Raw genomic sequence first — 21,360 nt, 5'->3', positions numbered from 1 at the left:
GTTTCACCTAATTAGCATTAATCATGCACCTTCTGTTATTGGTACCATATCTTCTTAACTAAATCAAAAACTCTTTAAGAGCAGGGCATCATATAGTCTTGTTAACATTCTCCAACCCCAGTAAGGGCATGTCTAGTGTGTGTGTGTTCAGTCGCTTCAGTTATGTCTAATTCTTTGCCACCCCATGGACTGTAGCCCGCCAGGCTCCTCCATCCATGGAATTCTCCAGGCAAAAATACTGGAATGGGTTGCCATACTCTCCCCCAAGGGATCTTCCCAATCCAGGGATCGAACCCACGTCTCCTGAGTCTCCTGCATTGCAGGTAGGTTCTTTACCACTGAGACACCAGGGAAGCCCCAAGGCCTTGCATAGACTAGATGTCAGTCACTATAGACTCACTCATAGCTTGGTAGTGCTCAACCTGCATATGGCTGATACCAAAAACTCAAGCCAAAAAGGCAGTGCTGACGAATTATGAACATATCTCTGGAATCCTAGACCTTTCAGGGAGCTCATGAGATCATGAAACTCAGGTTCCTACCCTTACACAGGTGTACATTTAAGCCACCTAGATGGAGTAATTGCTATACTGTCTTTAAGAAATGAAGAGTTCCCATCTCCCCCTATATACTCAGAGTATCAGTATTCTGCAGGCCTGTACACTTTCTTTATGGTTTACTGCAATTTCTCTTGTTTCCATGTCAATTGCTTTCCTTTGTTTTACCTTCTGTGGACATAGAAAACAACTTCTAGGGAGTCTTCTCAAACAGAGTAGTGGTTACCAGAGGGGAAGGGGTGGAGGAAGATGAAATGGGTAAAGAGGATCAACCGTATGGTGACAGATGGAAACTAAATTTGGGGTGGTGAGAATGGTGAAGTGTATGCAGAAGTAGAAAGATACTGATGTACGTCATGAAACATATAATGTTATAAACCAACGTTACCTCAAAAAAAAATAATAACTTTTAAAAAAGTCTTCTTGGGACTTCCCTGATGGTTCAGTGGCTAAGACTCCAGGCTCTCCATGCAGGGGCCCTGGGTTCAATCCCTGGTCAGGGAACTAAGATCCCACATGCTGCAACTGAGAGTTCATATGCCACAATGAAAATCAAAGATCTAAGTGCTGCAACTGAGACCCAATGCAGCCAAATAAATAAATAAAATATCTTTAAGGGTTTTCCATATTAAAAAATAATAATAAAATTTTTTAGTTTTTAACTTTAAATAGTCTTCTCATGTATCAGCTAAACCATCCTTTAGCCCTTGTATTCCAGCTAAATGACTCTAAGCCCTTTATCCTTTCCTCACAGGACTGGCTCGCCGTGGTTGGCCAGTCTTTGTCTCTTTTCCCTCTGTCTTCTTCCAATAACCACAGAGAGCATGATGCTTCAAGAAGGGGCTAATCTGGTGCTGGAGGCAGTGGGGGTAGCAGTAACACTGACCCCAGCCAGGACCATCTCTAATGGTTGTGCAGGTTGTACCCTGGATGAAGACAGGCTGCAAAGAGCCCTGTATCTTGCCCAGAGGAAGGCCTGTCATTTTCATATTCACACAAAGACTCTGCCTAAGTTAGGGCAGTCCTGGCCATAGTGAATAGGAACCATAAGTGGAAAAAAGAATCTCACCATGGTAGTGGAGGCAGAATAATGGTTGTCATTGCCCACATGACACTGCCCGTCATTGGGCTGGACGATGCCTGCCAGCCTTCCATCCAGCGCTATATGGGTCTTGGCATCAGTGGTAAACACCAGCAAGTGGGAGGCATCATTCCTCCAGCCAATCTTCTCCTGTTTTTTTAAAAAAAGGTGAAAGACAGCAACTTTAGCTATGTCACTGGTACAAAACAAAGACCCAAGGAGTTCCCAATCTGAAGGGCTAGACATGGGCTGGAGAATGGCCTCAGTCCCAGTCCTTGGAACACAAGTTGGAGTTATCCAACTCAGCAGTTTCTGTTCTCTTAGAAAAACAGTCTCAGAGCTCACTAGCTCAAGGAGCTGAAAGACACCCACTTCATCTCCAAATAGAACTTCTTCAATGAGAATCACATGGCCCATCCAAAAACCCACCTGCATCTACAGAGCTGGGCTGGGCTAGAAGAAATCTTGCCTGAACATCTGCCCAATTCTCTGAGGTTAAGTGAACCCAGCCTGGACTCAGATACACTTCCAGAGAAGGTGGGGAGATGCTCTCCCCAGTAAGCATGTGGGTCCCCTAAGGTTCAAAAAAATATCAGCTCTGGCCAGGCAGCAAATACAAGCAGAGGTTGTTTATCAGCAGCAACATGTTGCTCATACTGTACAAAGCTCTGCTTAGTTCCTATCTTGTATTTCACCCAGAAATCCCCACCGTTGAACCACTTCCTCCCCATTTTGGTCTGCACCAACCACACCTGGCACTCCACACCCTCCAAACTCACATCACAGACGGTAGCCTGCATAATGGCATCGAAACCACCCTCTGGGGCATCTCGGTTCCGTGACACACTCTGCTTCTTCACCTCCTCATTGAAGCGGGTCACCTGGTCAGTTAGTGTCAGCACATGTTTGTAGCCAAACATGGGCAAACAGGTAGCCTTCATACTAGGGAGGGAAGGAGATGATTTAAACAGACATCTGACATAAAAGACGGCAGGGAGGGGGACTTCCCTGGCAGTCCAGTGCTTCCAATACAATGGAATGCAGGTTCGATCCCTGGTCAGGGAACTAAGGGATCCCACATGCCATGCGGTGTAGCCAGGGATAGGGGTGGAGAAAAGACTACCTGGGGAATGGGAGGGAAAAGAGGGAGAGAGATGTGGAAAGTGGTATACCCAGTCCAGTTCTATGAAGCTAGAATTATCCAGAGAGTTTAGACTCTCAACCCTTCAAATTACCTAGGCATCACATTGAACTAACCTCCACCTAGCTCAGAGGAGAAGGGGGTAAACTGTGGAACTAGACTCCCTTGATTCAAATCCCAGTTCCTGGACTTACTAGTCATGGAACCCTAGGCAAGCTTCTCTATTCCTAACCTATAAAACAAATGGGGACATGATAGCTAGTAAGGGTTGTTGTGAAGCCTTGTTGTTCAGTCGCTCAGTTGTGTCCAACTCATTGCAACCCCATGGACTGCAGCACACCAGGCTTCCCTGCCCACCACCAACTCCCAGAGCTTGCTCAAACTCATATCCATTGAGTCAGTGACGCCATCCAACCATCAAATCCCCTGTTGTCCCCTTCTCCTCCTGCCTTCAATCTTTCCCAGCATCATGGTCTTTTCCTATGAGTCAGCTCTTTGTATCAGGTAGCCAAAGTATTGGAGCTTCAACATCAGTCCTTCCAATGAATATTCAGGACTGATTTCCTTTAGGATTGACAGGTTTGATCTCCTTGCTGTCCAAAGGACTCTCAAGTCTTCTCCAACACCACAGTTTGAAAGCATCAATTCTTCAGTACTCAGCCTTCTTTATGGACCAACTCACATCCATACATGACTACTGGAAAAACCATAGCTTTGATTATACAGATTTTTTTGACTCTACAGACCTTTGTTGGCAAAGTAATGTCGTTGCTTTTTAATACACTGTCTAGGTTTGTCATAGCTTTTCTTCCAAGGAGCAAGCGTCTTTTAACTGTAAGGTTTAAGTGAGTTAACATGGGGAAGGTTCTCAGATCAGAGTGAGGCTTTGGTTGCTATTGCTAAATACCTTATACTCAACACTTCTCTAAAGTAACATTAACATAACAATAAGCAAAAGTTCATCAATAACTTTAAGTCTCTGAGCTATCAATAAATTAATAGATCTGTGTCAAACAGGACATAGTTGTTTTTTCTTTTTTTTCTGTCCCCACTCCATTGGTTTATTTCTTTAACTCACAGTTGACATCCTTACTGGGTAAACTTACAACCCACATAACTCTCAAATCTAAAAAGTAAAGCCGTACCCTGACAGACTTGATAACCATTATTTTAAATTATAATTCATGAATTTGCACAGTCTCTCCACCAATTAAATAAATAAACCATTCAGTTGTAAGCCAAAGTCTCAAAGTAGGGACACATCCATTTATGCTAGATGGTTCAAAAAATATCATTTCCACTCTTTCATATTCCTCTAGGACTTAATTCTTTGCATTTTAACCCTGTAGGACCCACCTTCTAGATAAGGAGGACAATAACAATGGAATCGATCATTCTGAAATCATAACTCCTCTATTTACTTATCCATAAAGTTCTCTCTCTACGTTTTGTCTCATTTCTCTTTTATTCTCTCTTGTCTACTATTTATTTGTAACCTAGAGCAGGAAGCTAATGAATTTCCTTTCTAGGTCTCCAAATAGCCTTGTTTATTATTAACAATTTTGGTTGATTATTAACTATTAACACAGTCAGTGGGTCAGCCCGCTTGCCAGACAGGGAGACCTTGGTAAAGAGGAGAAACAATGTGGCCAGAAGGCAGCCAACAAAGCCAACCTGGAGGTAGAAATAAGAAGCAGGACTTGGGCACATGTGGGGCAATGGGAAGAGATGCTACCCTGGCTTCTACAGGAGAGACTTACTCATAGCAAGGGTTTCTGATAGCCTCTGGTGGAGAAATATACATGTATGGTGACACGGGCTTGTCCACAAAGGCCCCGAAGCCAATCCGCAGGTTACTGGTGAGCTTACGCATCTGGGAGGCCAGCTTGGTACCCAGGTTCTGGATGTTCCGCAGGTCATCCTTCATGGAGTAAGACAAGTCCATTAAGTAGTAGATGTCCACAGGGTAATCTTCCACCTGCCGAACTTGGACGGAGAAAATCTTCGAATCATCTGTAAGGCAGAAGGACATTAAGTTTTCTCCTCTTCTTCCTCTAAGACTTAAGCAGATTTGGACATATTTGCTGGGCTGTGCTGTGCTCAGTCGCTCAGTTGTGTCCGACTCTTTGCCACCCTGTGGACTGTAAACTGCCAGGATCCTCTGCCCATGGGATTCTCCAGGCAAGAATACTGGAGTGGGTAGCCTATCCCTTCTCCAGGGGATCTTCCTGACCCAGGAATGGAACCAGAGTCTCCTCCATCGCAGGTGGATTCCTTACTAGCTGAGCTATCAGGGAAGCCTTTGGACATATTTACGATGAAGCAAATTTTTGTTTTGTTTTGTTTTTTGCTGTGCCATGTGGTTTATGGGATCTTAGTTCCCTGACCAGGGACTGAACCCAGGCCACCACAGTAAAAGTGACAAGTCCTAACCACTGGACCACCGGGGAATTCCCTGAAGTAACTTCTTGAGCAAACCGAACTTGAAAGCCCTCGTTCCTCTTTCTCTCCCCTTGCGATTCTATTACTCTTCCAATCTCTTAACTCGCCTATTTTTAACCTCTTCTTTTCCATTCTAAAAGTCTTCACTGTCTCTAAATCTCCATCTGTCTAATCCCTGGGTCCCAAGGGTTTACCACCCAGGATCACAGAAGTGTTGGCAGTTACTACATTCCGAACTCCGTAAAGGGAGGAACTGTGTTCCACTCTTCTCGGAATTGCACAGTACCCAACACATGCCTTGCACATAAAACTCTCTTTCTTAAATTCTTGATTTAATTGGAAAGTCAGTATCAGTGCTTTGAAAAGCCTGTCTCTTAGCTTAATCCTTACCCCCTCTGAAGGTCTCCCGCCCCTATTTTCTCTGTCCCTATGCATGGCCTTGCCTCAATCTCACATGGAAAAGGGTCTTATAAACTGCTTCCTCATCTTATATATCATTTGAGCCCCAAGAGAAAGCTATGTACTCGGTAAAACAGACATTGAAGAAAACAAGAAACCGACATTTTTATGGCAATCCACTCCAGTACTCTTGCCTGGAAAATCCCATGGACGCAGGAGCCTGGTGGGCTACATGGTGTCACAAAGAGTGGGATGCGATCTAGCGACTAAGCATCACAATGTCAGCAGGGTTAAATAACTTTCCCAAGGTCAAACAGCTAATCTATGGAAGAGTGAAGATTCAGACTCCGATCTTCGGACTCCAGGTCCCCAAGCCTTCCATTTTCTTCCATTCTCCTGCTCATACCTCCCCCCACATCCTTCTCTTCCCACCACAATTTCCTCATGAGCCACGTCCACAGGCTCCCTACCTGGCCGTAGGCGGAGGGCAATCCTCTGGGGACTGACTTGGGTAATCTGGGAGCTGTCTCCAGTGCCCTTGTCACTGAGGGGCCTGGCCTCCAGGATTCTGGCCTCACTGATCGGGAACTCGATGGACTCTGGGGCGCAGTTATCCTTCAGCAGGTTCTCCTTCAGGTTACAGCGGGGCGAGCCTGGAGGCAGCGCCTGTAAGACAGAGGTCCAGGGGCAAGTCCTGTGATCAGACCAATGGTGGCTCTCTGCTTCCTGCAGCCTCTGCCACCTCCCAACCGCCTAGAGCTTACCCAGCACTTTGGAGCTAAACCAACATCAATGAACACGTGTGGTCCTTCCTAAGACAGTACCTAGGCCTGTTGTACAGAATGGGGAAATTAAGGCATCAGAAAGGTTAGGTGAGTGTCTGTTCTTGGATTGGCAGGTAAGAAGAGGGGCAGTACAATAAGATGCCTATTGGGCAGTTTTTCAAACTGTAAAATGCAACCTACCTGTGGGTTGGAAAAATCAACATAGTAGGTTTCAACTACCCACTAATTAAGTAAAATACAACATAATAGAATGTCTTCCCAGGTGGCTCAGTGGTAAAGAATCTTCCTGCAATACAGGAGTTTGATAACTGGGTCAGGAAGATCTCCTGGAGAATGAAACAGTGACCCACTCCAGCATTCTTGCTGGGAAATCCCATGGATAGAGGAGCCTGGTGGGCTACAGTCCATTGTGTCCCAAGAGTCAGAAACAACTTAGCAACTAAACAACAACATAACAGAATAGAAAGTATCAAAGTATATAAGTAGTAAAAGTAAATATTTTGTGCAAGGTTTACATATTGGGAAGTGGGGTATAAACTGTATAATAAATATGGTATACATATACTGTGGAATATTACTCAGACATAAAAAGAAACAAAATTGGGTCATTTGTAGGGATATGGATGGACCTAGAGCCTGTCATACAGAGTGAAGTAAGAGAAAAACAAATATATATCAATGCATATATGTAGAATCTAGAAAGACGGTACAGATGAACCAATTTCCAGGGCAGGAATAGAGATGCAAAATAGAGAACAGTGACACAGTTGGGGGAGCAGAGGGTGGGACAAACTGGGAGAGCAGGATGGACATACACACTACCATGTGTCAAACAGATCGCAAGTAGGAAGCCATAACGCACAGGAAGCTCAACTCAGCACTCTGCAATGAGGGGTGGGTGGGAGGGAGGCAAGAGAGAAGGGATATATGTATACATAGAACTGATTCACTTCGTTGTACAGCAAAAACTAACACAACATTGTAAAGCAATTATACTCCAATAAAAAAGAAAGAAAGGAAGACGATGTACTTTCTGTGAGTCAGGGTCCAAACAGTTTGGAAGCCACTGTGTTAAGACACTGCTGGGGTGTGAGACCCATGAGAGCAGGGATTATGTGTAGCTCTTTTCCCCTCTATTCCCAGCACCCAATCTGAGGCTGGCCACCAAGGTGATAGGGGAGGATACAGGGAGAGAACAGAGAGTAAGTAGGAGCTAAGAGCACAGATGGGCTGAGACCACAGCTCAGCATTGCCTCTTACTAGCTAGTTACCAGGGCAAGTGACCTAAACTCTCCAGGCCTTGCTTCGTCATATTCACAAGGATGTTCCACAGGATAACGGTATAAGGCAGTACCTGTAAAACACAGGGTATGGTGCCTGCCATAGGGTAAGTGCACGATAAATGTTAGCTATTATTGTAAGACGTTCTATTAATAGTTCCTGGATAAATTAATTATGAATAAACTTCACAAGCTTAGGCAAATCCCATGATGTCAGGCCACTAACCCAAGCCTGTTTTATCACTTTCAGCTTCCTCCCTCATGCTGGCCAAAGGGCAGGCTGAGCACCCTTCCAAACACCCTGGAATGTGTCCCACCACCCTCTGGAGCTCTGTGTGTGTTCCCACCCAAGCACTGAACAGGGGGACACGCTGTGTCAGAAAAGACACTAGAAATCAGTAAATGGGTTCGATCCTAGGTCTGCCACTGACCAGCCACGTGACCTCAGACAGTCATTTCACTCCACTGAGCCTCAGTTTCCTCTCCCATTCACCCTTGTCAGAGGGCTTAGATGACATGATGCTTTCAGCCTCTTCCTCCTCTGACATTCAGCAAACCTAGCCAGCACTCTGTGGACACAAGCCCACTAGGGCTTCTTGCCAGCCTTGTGGGGGGACTGCCTGGAAAGCTAGAAGACCTCTCCTGAGACCTATTTCACAACATCTAGGCCTTCAGTCCAACAATCCCCCACACCCTCAGCCACCCCCTCTCACAACCACTTTCAGAAGGCAGCTGAATAACCCTACCGACATCCCAGAACAACGCGTGTTAACATTTACGGAGTACGTACTGCATGTCATTAACCTCTTAAAATGAGTGAAACCTGATCTCTTTCACACGGGATCAAGACACCACCAAGCTCACCCTCAGCCTCCACCTCTAGGGCTGAGGCCCTTGTCCCGAGGCTGCCCGGGGCTGGGTGCACACTCATGAGTGGAGGGACGTCCTCTGAGCCAGACCGTGGTCTCTGCAGAAGAAACACTGGCCTTGCTTCTCAACGGTCTTCACTGAGCATTTTAAAGTGACAACCACACAACACAAACTCTTTGACCTGTAACTTTCCTGGTGGCGTAAACAGTAAAGAATCTGCTAGCAGTGAGGGAGACCTGGGTTCGATCCCGGGGTCAGAAAGATCCCCTGGAGAAGGAAATGGCGACCCACACCAGTATTCTTGCCTGGAGAATCCCATGAACAGCCAGGCTACAGTCCATGGGGTCACAAAGAGCTGGACATGACTAAGAAACTAACACACGCACACACACACTGCATGTCAGGCACTGTAAGAAGCACTGTACGTGGAATATTGTAGTCCTTCTGATTACACTTCTATAATGCTGGAACTATTGCTTTCTTACAAATTACAAACCTGAGGCTTGGAGGTTTCACAAATGAGGAACCCAATCTTAATAAGCAAGAAATCAAAGGTTTGGAGAAAATAGGTAATTTTCCCAGAGTTGCAGAGCTCAGAAGGGGCAGAGGTGCGATGCTGACTAGATGGCCTGATTGTGATTAACCTGATAAAATGGTAAGTTGTATTACACTCCATGTAGAGTGGGAATCAAGGCAGAGAATCAGGACTGTGGAAGAGAGTGTCCTGGGAAGAGCCACACTTGAGAATGCCGCAGGTAGGGAACAGAATGCTAGATGGGGATACGGGAGGTGTGGGATGGATAGGTAACATCCTGTCTTCCCGGCCCCTCAGGGGACTGGAAGCCATGTTTCCAGGAGAAAGACTGAACCACAAGGAGCCATCCATATTCAGAAAATACTGAATCTGTTGCCTAAAACCTCTCCTGATGCTTGAAGCCCTTCTCCCTCTCCTGCCTGAGGAGGCCTTACAAATAGCTGTGAAAAGAAGAGAAGTGAAAAGCAAAGGAGAAAAGGAAAGTTATACCCATTTGAATGCAGAGTTCCAAAGAATAGGAAGGAGAGATAAGAAAACCTTCCTCAGCGATCAATGCAAAGAAATAGAGGGAAATAACAGAATGGGAAAGACTAGAGATCTCTTCAAGAAAATTAGAGATACCAAGGGAACATTTCATGCAAAAATGGGCTCGATAAAGGACAGAAATGGTATGGATCTAACAGAAGCAGAAGATATTAAGTAGAGGTGGCAAGAATACACAGAACTGTACAAAAAAGATCTTCACGACACAGACAATCATGATGACGTGATCACTCACCTAGAGCCAGACATCCTGGAATGTGAAGTCAAGTGGGCCTTAGGAAGCATCACTGCAAACAAAGCTAGTAGAGGTGATGGAACTCCAGTAGAGCTATTTCAAATCCTGAAAGATGATGCTGTGAAAGTGCTGCACTCAGTACGCCAGCAAATTTGGAAAACTCAGCAGTGGCCACAGGACTGGAAAAGGTTAGTTTTCATTCCAACCCCAAAGAAAGGCAATGCTCAAACTACTGCACAGTTGCACTCATCTCACATGCTAGTGAAGTAATGCTCAAAATTCTCCAAGCCAGGCTTCAGCAATACGCGAACCATGAACTTCCAGATGTTCAAGCTGGTTTTAGAAGAGGCAGAGGAACCAGAGATCAAATTGCCAACATCTTCTGGATCATCGAAAAAGCAACAGAGTTCCAGAAAAACATCTATCTATTCTGCCAAAGCCTTTGACTATGTGGATCATAACAAACTGTGGAAAATTCTGAAAGAGATGGGAATACCAGACCACCTGACCTGCCTCTTAAGAAACCTGTATGCAGGTCAGGAAGCGACAGGTAGAACTGGACATGGAACAACAGACTGGTTCCAAATAGGAAAAGGAGTACGTCAAGGCTGTATATTGTCACCCTGCTTATTTAACTTATATGCAGAGTACATCATGAGAAGCGCTAGGCTGGAGGAAGCACAAGCTGGAATCAACATTGCTGGGAGAAATATCAGTAACCTCAGATATGCAGATGACACCACCCTTCGGAGAAGGAAATGGCAACCCACTCCAGTATTCTTGCCTGGAGAATCCCATGGACAGAGGAGCCTGGTGGGCTACAGTCCACGGGGTCGCAAAGAGTCGGACACGACTGAGCGACTTCACTTTCACTTACAGCAGAAAGTGAAGAAGAACTAAACTACCTCTTGATGAAAGTGAAAGAGGAGAGTGAAAAAGTTGGCTTAAAGCTCAACATTCAGAAAACGAAGATCATGGCATCCAGTCCCATCATTTCATGGCAAAGAGATGGGGAAACAGTGGAAACAGCTGCTAACTTTATTTTGAGGGGGCTCCAAAATCACTGCAGATGGTGACTGCAGCCATGAAATTAAAAGATGCTTACTCCTTGGAAGGAAAGTTATGACCAAACTAGACAGCATATTAAAAAACAGAGACATTACTTTGTCAACAAAGGTCCATCTAGTCAAGGTTATGGTTTTTCCAGTAGTCATGTATGGATGTGAGAGTTGGACTATAAAGAAAGCTAAGCACTGAAGAATTGATGCTTTTGAACTGTGGTGTTGGAGAAGACTCTTGAGAGTCCCTTGGACTGCAAGGAGATTCAACCAGTCCATCCTAAAGGAGATCAGTCCTGGGTGTTCATTGGAAGGACTGATGTTGAAGAAGTTGAAACTCCAATACTTTGGCCACATGATGCAGAGAGCTGACTCATTTGAAAAGACCCTGATGCTGGGAAAGATTGAGGGCAGGAGGAGAAGGGGACGACAGAGGATGAGATGGTTAGATGGCTTCACCAACTCGATGGACATGAGTCTGAGTGAACTCCGGGAGTTGGTGATGGACAGGAGGCCTGGTGTGCTGCGGTTCATGGGGTCACAAAGAGTCGGACATGACTGAGCGACTGAACTGAACTGAACTCTCCTGCCCAGCCCTCCTCTAAAAGGCAGAAGGGCTTCCCTGCATGGATGGGACCATGAACAACACCAACAGTCCTACAGACTGAATTTCTGCATCCCCCCAGAATTCATACACTAAACCCTTACCGCCAACATGATGGTATTAGGAGGTGGGGTCTTGAGAGGTGATAGATCATGAGGGGGAGCCCTCATGAAAGGTATTGTGCCCATATAAAAGAGGCCCCAGAATGCTCCCTGGAGGACTTCCCAGGCAGTCCAGTGGTTAAGACTCCACCTTCCAAAGCAGGGGGTTCAGGTTTGATCCCTGTTCAGGAAACTAAGATCCCACATGCTGAGAGGAATGGCCAAAAATTAAAGGAAAAAAAAAAAATAAGAGTTCCCTGTCCCCTTTTGCCATTTGAGGACATAGTGAGGAGATGCTGAATTTGCTGATACCCCAGTCTTAGACTTTCTAGCCTCCAGAAGAGTCAGAAATAAATGTTCATTGTTAAGCCACTGTGGCTATGGCACTTTTGAACAGACTAAGACAAACAGCACAAGCACCAACCTGGCCCGGGCAAAACACAGAAAGAGCTTCCTTCTTACTCTCTCGGTTTCACGGGTAAGAGGTAGAGAAACGGCATCAGCACACGAGACTTAACCTTCCTGGTTCAGAAGATCCTAAGAGGACATCACAGCTCCTCCAAGTCTCAGAGAGATGAAAATCCTGCCCCACTCCCCTAGCTCCACCCGGGGCAGAACGGCAGAGAGGAGAACTCATGAGCATTTAGCGTCTTTGTGTTCTAATTCTTCCTGCTCCTGCCTGTCTCTCCCAATCCTTCTCTCTCAGGAAGCAGTCTCTTTCTTGCTCACAAAACTCCCTACTGTACTTCTGATTCCAGCTGCCCACAAAGCCCCAGGCAGAAAACCTTCCAAAAAAGGCAATGACTGGATGGACCAAGATGCCCTGTTGCTGATCCTTTCCAGGAGTAAGACAGATGCTGAAAGAGAGAGGGGGAAGGGAGAGCCCAGGAAACAGTGAGAACAGCAAGGCTGTCGGGTATCTTCAAGCTGCACCGTAAAGGGAGAGAATGTTTTGGAGGGGGTTTCCTGACCCCCATTTTCTAACAAGGCAGTGTTTAGTAGAAGAAAGTTTGAAGTACTAAGCCTTGCTGACAGTGCTTATGGTTTGTTATGAATTTCTTTAGAAATCTAAACACTAAGAAACAAAAACTCTCCTCCCCTCCCTCCGTGGTTGCTGACATCAGAGGTCAGGAACCTAACAGGGCTGCTCCTTGGCCACCCTCTCCCTGAGAGCTTGCTATCCCAGAAGCACACCAAGGCAGTGACCTCAACACACTTGGGCTCCATTCCCTGTCCTAATAACCCAGGCTGAGCAGATAGAAGGAATGCGTGCAGGTGACTCAGAGAGAAAGCTGGAAGGAGGCGGAGAGGAGTGGTCAAGTTCCAGTGCCTAGTGAAACCAGATGTTACACAAAAAGGGCAAAAATAACCCAGACCCAGGGAAAGGGTTGGAGCACAGAGGTGGGAGGCTCCAGCCCACGTTCTGTATGAGCTGAATTCCCACCCTCTCCTGGGAGAATGACACACGCTGTTAGTCCCATTCTCCATTAATCCCATTTTAGAAACTGGGGAAGCACAGTGCGAATAGTCATTATTCTACTTATTTCACAGGGCTGGTCAGGGGATAAAATAAAACTGTGAACAGGAAATGCTTTCAAGATGTAAAAATCTCAATCTAAGTCCTATATACTCAAGTCCTTTTGATCTGATATAAACAAGGGCTTTCCAGGTGGTACTAGTGGTAAAGAACCGGCCTGCCAATGCAGGAGATGGGAGAGACTTGGGTTCAATCCATAGGTCAGGAAGATCCCCTAGAGGAGGGCATGGCAACCCACTTCAGTATTCTTGCCTGGAGAATCCCTTGGACTGAAGAGCCTAGCAGGCTACAGTCCATAGGGTTGCACAGTTCAGTTCAGTTCAGTTCAGTCACTCAGTCATGTCCGACTCTTTGTGACCCCATGGACTGCAGCACATTTGGCTTCCCTGTCCATCACCAACTCCCGGAGCTTGCTCAAACTCATGACCGTCGAGCTGGTGATACCATCCAACCATGTCATCCTCTGTTGTCCCCTTCTCTCCCTGCCTTCAATCTTTCCCAGCATCAGGGTCTTTTCCAATAAATCAGTTCTTCCCATCAGGTGGCCAAAATGTTGGAGCTTCAGCTTCAGCATCAGTCCACAGAGTTGGGCACAACTAAAGCAACTTAACACAGGGAAACAATAAGTTTAAATAGGTAACTCTTTTCTACTGTTGCCATTTTAACTACTTTTTTTTTTCCTCCAGGGGAAAGCAGTCCCCCACTACCACAAATTATGCAATTGAGTTTCCCATATTTGGGGAAATCGCAGGGGTCAGCACATCCGGAGTGCAATGGATAAGCCTCGCCCTGGGAAAACCACCTTCGTGATCATGGTATCTCCCCTGCCAGGTAAGTATTAACTGCTATTTTTTAAAATATTTATTGATTTGGCTGTGCGGGGTCAGAGTTGCAGCAAATGGGGTCTCCAAACTTCTTTGCAGCATGTGAGATCTATAGTTGCAGCATGTGGGATCTAGTTTCCTGACCAAGGATCAAACCCGGGCCCCCTGCATTGGGAGAGTGTTATCTTAGCCACTAGACCACCAGGAAAATCCCCATTACTACTATTACTGTATGCTTTTTTCTTGGAGGGCAAGGAACAATATATCATGTGACTTTTCCCTCTCCCAGAGAGCTAACTGCTGCTGCTGCTGCTGCTGCTGCTAAGTCGCTTCAGTTGTCTACGACTCTGTGTGACCCCATAGACAGCAGCCCACCAGGCTCCCCCGTCCCTGGGCCATTTCCTTCTCCAATGCATGAAAGTGAAAAGTGAAGTCGTTCAGTTGTGTCTGACTCTTAGCGACCCCGTGGACTGCAGCCTACCAGGCTCTTCTGTTCATGGGATTTTCCAGGCCAAGAGTACTAGAGTGGGGTGCCATTGCCTTCTCTGAGAGAGCTAACAAATGCCTCCAAATAAATTAACAATAACTAACAATAATAAATTGTTCTCTTGATTGACATCTGATGAGGACAAGAAATTGAACATACAGAGAGAGGTGTGGAGAGAACAGAAAGAAGTGAAAAAGGAAAGCATTTTAGTTTATTGTTATTGATATTCAATAACAACCCATTCTAATGCAACAGGTTCAGGGTTCATCCTGGACTTCCTTATATTTAACAAGCACCCAAGTTGATTCTTACCAGCAGGCAAGTTTGGAAGGTTCTAATTCCCTACATGATGCCACCGAGGCCAAGACCACAAGCTGAATCTCAGTGTGAGGCCAACTTCTCTGCTAGCTTCATAGTCCAGAGACAAGCATACCACCTCAACCCATATCAGCATCCAGCCCCGCAAGAACACACCCTATGCAGATGGGCCGAAAAGTCTGCACTCATCCACATTGGCTATGTTTTCCTAAGACCCAGCCAAGTGCTTGCTGTCCACACCCAGAGCTGCTGTCCGGCAGGACCAAGGAAAGCTCAGCCCAACCAGTTGTTTTTGCAGGCACTGCCAACTCTGCCTCTAACAGCCAAGGTAGGGGAAGCAGAAGCTGAAGGTTTTCCAGGGTCGATTATTCAACAAATCACAGGCAAAATGGCCCAGACGGTTCACTTTGGTTTTCAAAATCAACAGCCAAGACACTTTCAGCAGTTACACTTGGTCAGTGCAGGGGAAGCCCTCAGGGAAAAAAATTAAAAAGGCAGTCATGTTCAAGTTACAGGCCAGGATTCCATTCTCGCTGGTTGATAAACGTTGCCCCATGCTGGCCTCCTCTGCTATCCCGCCTCCCCTCCTCCTTCCTCGAGAGATAGTTGTAGTCATTCACTAAGCCCTATGGCCTCCACACCACACCCCACCCCCAGCTTTCCCAGGATGCTGATGAAGGCCAAAAGGGTGCTTCACCAACTTCCTGTCTCCGCCTTCTGCTCCCTAGGTCCTGTCTCCATCTATTCAACCCGGAGCAATAAATCTGACTTTGTCGCTCAAAACAAACAAACAAACACTTTCCTGTTTAAATTCCATCCTCCCAGAAAATATCTTTTTGGACCATCTACCTCCTCTCATTAGATTTCTTTGGTCCCAGAAATACACCGCAAGAGGAACAGTGGTAAAGAATCCACCTGCCAATGTAGGAGACACAGCTTCGATCCCTGGGTGGGGAAGATCACCTGGAATAAGAAATGGCAACCCACTCCAGTAGCCTCGCCTGGAAAATCCCATGGACAGAGGAGCCTGGCGGGCTACAGTCCATAGGATCACAAAGAATCAGACATGACTGGGCACGCACGCACTCACGCACACACACACCTCTTCTCTTTGATTCCACACCCCCATCCCTAGGCTTGTCCTATGTTAAGCTTTGATCCTATCCTGTACCTTTCTTCCCCTCTTTCTTTCCTCCTCCCACCTCAGACTGGACAAAACTCACCATGGCCACCATTAAATATTCTACATTTTTCTCTAAAATCTGGTCACATGACCCAAGGGCTTTGTCTGGTAGGTGCTCAGCATATCTATTACCTGGTTTGTCCCTACGCCAATCAAGAGAGGTGACAGACATTCCAAGATTGGTTTTCTTTTCCCCCAGATTCCTCTGAACCAGTTTCTCCCTTTCGTCTTGCTTTGGGTTGCAAAGGGGGGAAGACAGAGGGAGGAGCATCCTTTGAGCGATCCTAGGGCTTCTCCCCTGACTACCCTTCTGCTCCAGCCAGCTAGACGCCCTCCAATCCAGCACCCTGCCCATCTGGCTCTCCCTTCTTCAAGGATTCAGACGCAGAATTCCAAGTTCCTTGTAAAAGAAGCTTAATACTATGATGATGATCATGGGAAGAAGGATATGGCAAACGAGAAGGGAGAGGCCACATCACACTTGAGGGGCCAGTTCAGCCCAGAGGGGTGGAGAACCCGCGGGGGTGGAGGGGAAGGACTCCCTCAACGCGCCACCCCCAACTCCCGGCCTCAGGGAACGTTTCATTTGCTAAATGAAGTCAGTGTAGCCCAGATGTTGGGCAGCTGCCTCTGGAAGCCGTTCTCGTGCTGAATTGCACAGAGGCCAAGGCATTGTGTTGGGCGGGCCTCGGCCGGTCCCGGCCTCCCTCTCGTTGATAAACACGGCCTCGCAGCCCCCATTCCTCCTCCCCTCACCAGCCTGCCAGGGAGGTTGCCTTTTTAGGAAACTCAGCAGATGGGGGAGAGGAGCCGGACAAAGAGAACCAGGGCTTGGTTTAGAGCACTTCACAGAGCCACGGAGCGCGGGGACAGGCTGTCCTGACAGAGGGCACCTCAGGCGGCTGACACCCACCCAGGCCAGGAGTTCAGGTAACCACCTGCCGGGGACGAAGCCCATGACTCAGCCTCACACTCTGTAATCACTGGACCCTCTCCAGCCACACTCACGCCCAGCCTTGCCAGCTCCAAATTCCCATCCTAGCCACAAACACAACCATCCCCTCAGACACACTCATTCCCCAGGGCCCCAGACACAACAAATCCACTGCCTAGACAGAGCTAACCCTTTCCTGTCACCCTCCCGGCCTCATCAAATTGGCCCAGCTTCTTCTCTCATAAACACCTTCCCAAGAGAAGGAAGGAAGGAGAGAAAGAGAGAGGAGACGGTAAAGCCATGGGGCCCAATTGTCAGACAGGAAAGGGAGAGAAGAGGCCCTCTGACTAAACAACCCCACATGACACGCAAATGCAAGATCCGTCTGTCATTTGCCTTTTAAAAATTCTGCAATGTTCATAAGCCAGCATCCACTCTGTACCTATAACCCCCTTGTGCCTCCCTTTTTGTGACCTGAGGCCCAGCCTCCCAGGGGTGTTGCACCCCAACAAAAACAAGCAAAGTGGTAAAAAGGCCACAGGGGAGGCCAAGAGGTCCAGCCTACTTGCCTAACACGCTCTGGATGGCATTCCCAGCAATAGCGCATGACAGCTCCCTTCAACATCCATCCATGGGAAGGCTTCTCCCTTAGTGTTGCTCAGAAGGGACAAGGGTTTGTATACTTAGGAGGGAGGAGATAGACCCATGGGTCTGTTTCTACACAAAGGCAACTAAGTCTGGGAAAGAAATAAAGTCAGATATCTGCTCCTTACCTCATCTGAGCACCAGGCACACATGGGACTCACAGCCAGACATTGCTGGCAGGAGCTCACACCTCGTGTGGCACAGATGTTGGGCCCTGCAACAGAAAGACAGAAGTTTTAGCATCCAATTTCACTTGACACAGTAACTGGCCTGCCTTATCCTTGCCCAGCTTTCCCAAATGCCCAAGTTTACAGCTCTCAGATGCACACAAACACACCTTCACCAGCCCATAGGTGCTTACCCAACATAGACAGTTTGGGGAAAGAGAAGGAGAATGAGGAAAGTCAAGGGAAACTCATCACTGCTCTTGACTGATGAGGCCACGGGGATGGCAAGTGGTGGAGCAAGTGTCAGGTCATAACTGTTGGAAAGGCTTTCATTGGGACTTCCCTAGTTGTTAAGAATCTGCCTTCCAGTTCAGGGGGTAGTGGGTTTGATCCCTGGTAAGGGAACTAAGATCTCACATGCCACAGGGCAACTAAGCCCACACACCACAACTACTGAGCCCAAGCCCTCTAGAGCCTGCATACCACAGCTAGAGGGAAGCCAGCACACCAGTGAAATATCTCATGGTGCCACAGCTAAGACTGGATGCAGCTAAATAAATAAATATTAAAACACACACACACACTCAAAAACTAGATTTAATAAAGAAAGGCTTTAACAACTGATTTAACACTTACATTGTACAAATAAAAACCTGAGGTCCAGCGCCATGGTAATTACTTTAATGATGTATTCATAGCCACTACACAGGGAATTCAGAGCCTGGATGAACTAATACTAACACACAGCCTAAATATGCGGGTAGTGGGTGATAGCCACGGAGTGTCCAACTGGACCATGAGGGGAAAGCAAATCTTCTGAAATCTTCTCAAGCTTCCCAATACATATATCTTGGGATGCAAGCATAGAATGCTTTAGGGAGAACTAAAGAAATACTAGAAAAAGTTGACTGATATAAGCTGGAAGAACATGGAATTTTAGAGTTAGAAAGCCTGTATTTGAATTCTGAATGCTTTGCTAACTAGACATGTCATGACCTCCGTCAACCTGGTGAACCTCTACGAAGTTGATAATATCTATCTCACAGGATTTGTGCAAGGAACTCAGTGAGGTAAAGAAGCATTTAGTACACTACAAAATGCCATTCAAAATGACACGGTAAAGGTTAAATCTCCTTGCTCAGGACTATTGACATAGAAAGTACAAGAGATGGGTCGAACCTTTTTGGAACACCAGAAGAGAACCTAACATTCCTTTTTTTGAAGAAATCTCTGATGTTAATCATAGAGACTTTGACTTTTTGTCACTACATTTGCAGTGTCTGGAGAGCAATAGATGTTCAATAAATTGCTACTGGATTCCAATAACATGGAAAGGTAAAGACCCCTCAAGTCTGATTATATCAGAATTTTGAGAACTGGTTCCAAATTATCTCAGTTCAGTTGAAGACTGTGAACAGTCTTCAAACTGTCAAAGGATGCAGAAAAAGTTGAGGGAGGAACAGAGACAACCAGAGGGATGTCCATAAGACAACCATAAGAAGTCCAGCCAGGAAGTGAACCACAGACACTCCCCTGGACAGAAGCCCCCATCCTCCATGTTCCCCACAGCTTAGCCTTCCCGGCCTCGGTCAGGGAAACCTCTTCCTCCAGGGCTCCCAGGAAGGCCTCTTCCAGTATATTCACCCCTCCACATCCATGGGTTCCACATCCACAGATTCAAACAACCAAGGGTCAAAATATATACAGAAAAAAAAAAAAAATCCAGAAAGTGCCAGCAAGCAAAACTTGAATTTGCCATGTGGCAGCAACTATTTATCTACATTGGATTTACAACTATTTACATAGCATTTACACTGTAAGGAACGTAGGATGATTTATAGAATACAAGAGTATGTGTGTTATACACCAACACTAAACTATTTTTATAAGGGACTTAAGCATCTTCAGATTTTGGTGGTCAAGGGAGCCTGGAATAAATCCCCTGCAGCTCCCAAGGAACAATTGTGCAAAGAATAAAATGAGGGAGACTCCCTTCCTGAGCAGTCATGTCTGACTGTGTATGACCCCATGGACTGTAGCCCTCCAGGCTCCTATGTCCATGGGATTCTCCAGGCAAGAATACTGGAGTGGGTTGCCATGCCCTCCTGATTCCTGACCCAGGGATCAAACCCAAATCTCTTATGTCTCCTGCATTGGCAGGTGGGTTCTTTACCACTAGCGCCACCTGGGAAGCCCAGACCCCTTCCTGATATGACTCAATTACCTGACAATTCCTTTATCCAATTTTCTGAACTGGTCCCTTGTCCTTAGCTGTTAAGACCAGCAAATATATTTGAGGGAAAATCGTCCTCCTCATTGGGATGTTTCACCAGTGTCCCTTGAACTTTTTACAGAGCTGGGTATCTCAGATCACTTTATAACACTATGACTGAACTCCCTTTCAACATCTGGGGGGGCAGGGGGGACAGAAAATGTGCATGTACAAACGTACACGTGATATTGTTTAAAGAAATTATCCAAAATGTGGAAATAGGCAAAGGGAATACTGGGTGACTTTTCAAGGTAATGCAAGGGGTTGACCAGTAGCCTCACCATGTTAAGGGGTTATATAATTTCAGGGGTGTGTATCTTTGTTTGACCTCTATTGATTAGGATATCTTATAGTCCTATAAGAGCAGAGGTTGGCCTGTAGAAAATGAATAACAATGGATATAATTCTTGAAGAGAATGATGTATATGATTCTTATCCAACAGCAATGCAAATGATTTCTGTCTAGCAGCAAAGATAACCACCAGAGGTTAAGGTTTATTGCTTTGTAGAACATTAACCAATCTTGAATCTACTGGGCAACTGATTTCAGCATTCCATTGACTGACTGACTGTAACTCCCTTCCTTGAATTCTCTTTTAAACTAGTCAACATCTTAGTTCTCTCATTAAGTTGAATGAAATCTTTGACACGTGTTCATTTTATTGGACTTCCCTGGTGGCTCAGATAGTAAAAAAATCTGCCTGCAATGGGGGAGACCTGGATTCTATCCCTGGTCAGGAAGATCCCCTGAAGAAGGAGTAAACCACTCCAGTATTCTTGACTGGAGAATTCCATGGATAGAGGAACCTGGTGGGCAACTTTCGCTTCATTTTATAGTTGTATGAGAATCATACTTTTAACTCTAAGAATTACACTGCAACAGTATCCAGCTCAGGACAGAGTGACCTAACAGAAAAGGTATACACACAATCAGGACATTGTGGTTCTGAGTCACCCACTAACAACATGGTCTTGGATGAGACATTTAATGGGGCTTCCTCGGTGTCTCACTGGTAAAAGAATCCACCTGCCAATGCAGGAGACACAGGAGAAGTGGGTTTCATCCCTGGGTCAGGTAGATCTCCTGGAGTAGGAACTGGCAACCCACTCCAGTATCCTTGCTTGGAGAATTCCATGGACAGAGGAGCCTGGTGGGCTATAGTCCATGGGGTCACAAAGAGTGAGATGTGACTGAGCTCACACACTTACAAACAGAGCAAATTGCAAATTCTGGACTAGGTCCATTTTGTTTTGTTTTTTAAGCAACTGAGCTCATTTCTCCAAATTATGCCTAGAATTCCGATATAAAACACACAAATGGGTTGATAGAGTTCCTTGGAAAATGGAAATTTTCATTGCTCT

The 21,360-nt window shown here is 46.1% G+C and overlaps 1 protein-coding gene across 1 annotated transcript in view; it reads right to left on the bottom strand.

Moving 5' to 3' along the window:
* Nucleotides 1–21,360, bottom strand: part of ITGB3 (integrin subunit beta 3) — a 61,277-nt gene that overhangs the window by 25,331 nt on the left and 14,586 nt on the right. Inside the window, exons 2-6 of the mRNA XM_018065309.1 lie at nt 17,688–17,773; nt 6,091–6,286; nt 4,540–4,792; nt 2,418–2,580; nt 1,627–1,788 (exon numbers count right to left, since the gene is read on the bottom strand). Of these exons, the coding sequence (XP_017920798.1) occupies nt 1,627–1,788; nt 2,418–2,580; nt 4,540–4,792; nt 6,091–6,286; nt 17,688–17,773 (860 nt within the window). The remainder of the gene's footprint in view (nt 1–1,626; nt 1,789–2,417; nt 2,581–4,539; nt 4,793–6,090; nt 6,287–17,687; nt 17,774–21,360) is intronic.

Source organism: Capra hircus, chromosome 19 (genome assembly GCF_001704415.2).
Source record: "Capra hircus breed San Clemente chromosome 19, ASM170441v1, whole genome shotgun sequence".
NCBI classification, from domain to species: domain Eukaryota; kingdom Metazoa; phylum Chordata; class Mammalia; order Artiodactyla; family Bovidae; genus Capra; species Capra hircus.
This window is presented reverse-complemented; position numbering and strand designations above follow the sequence as displayed.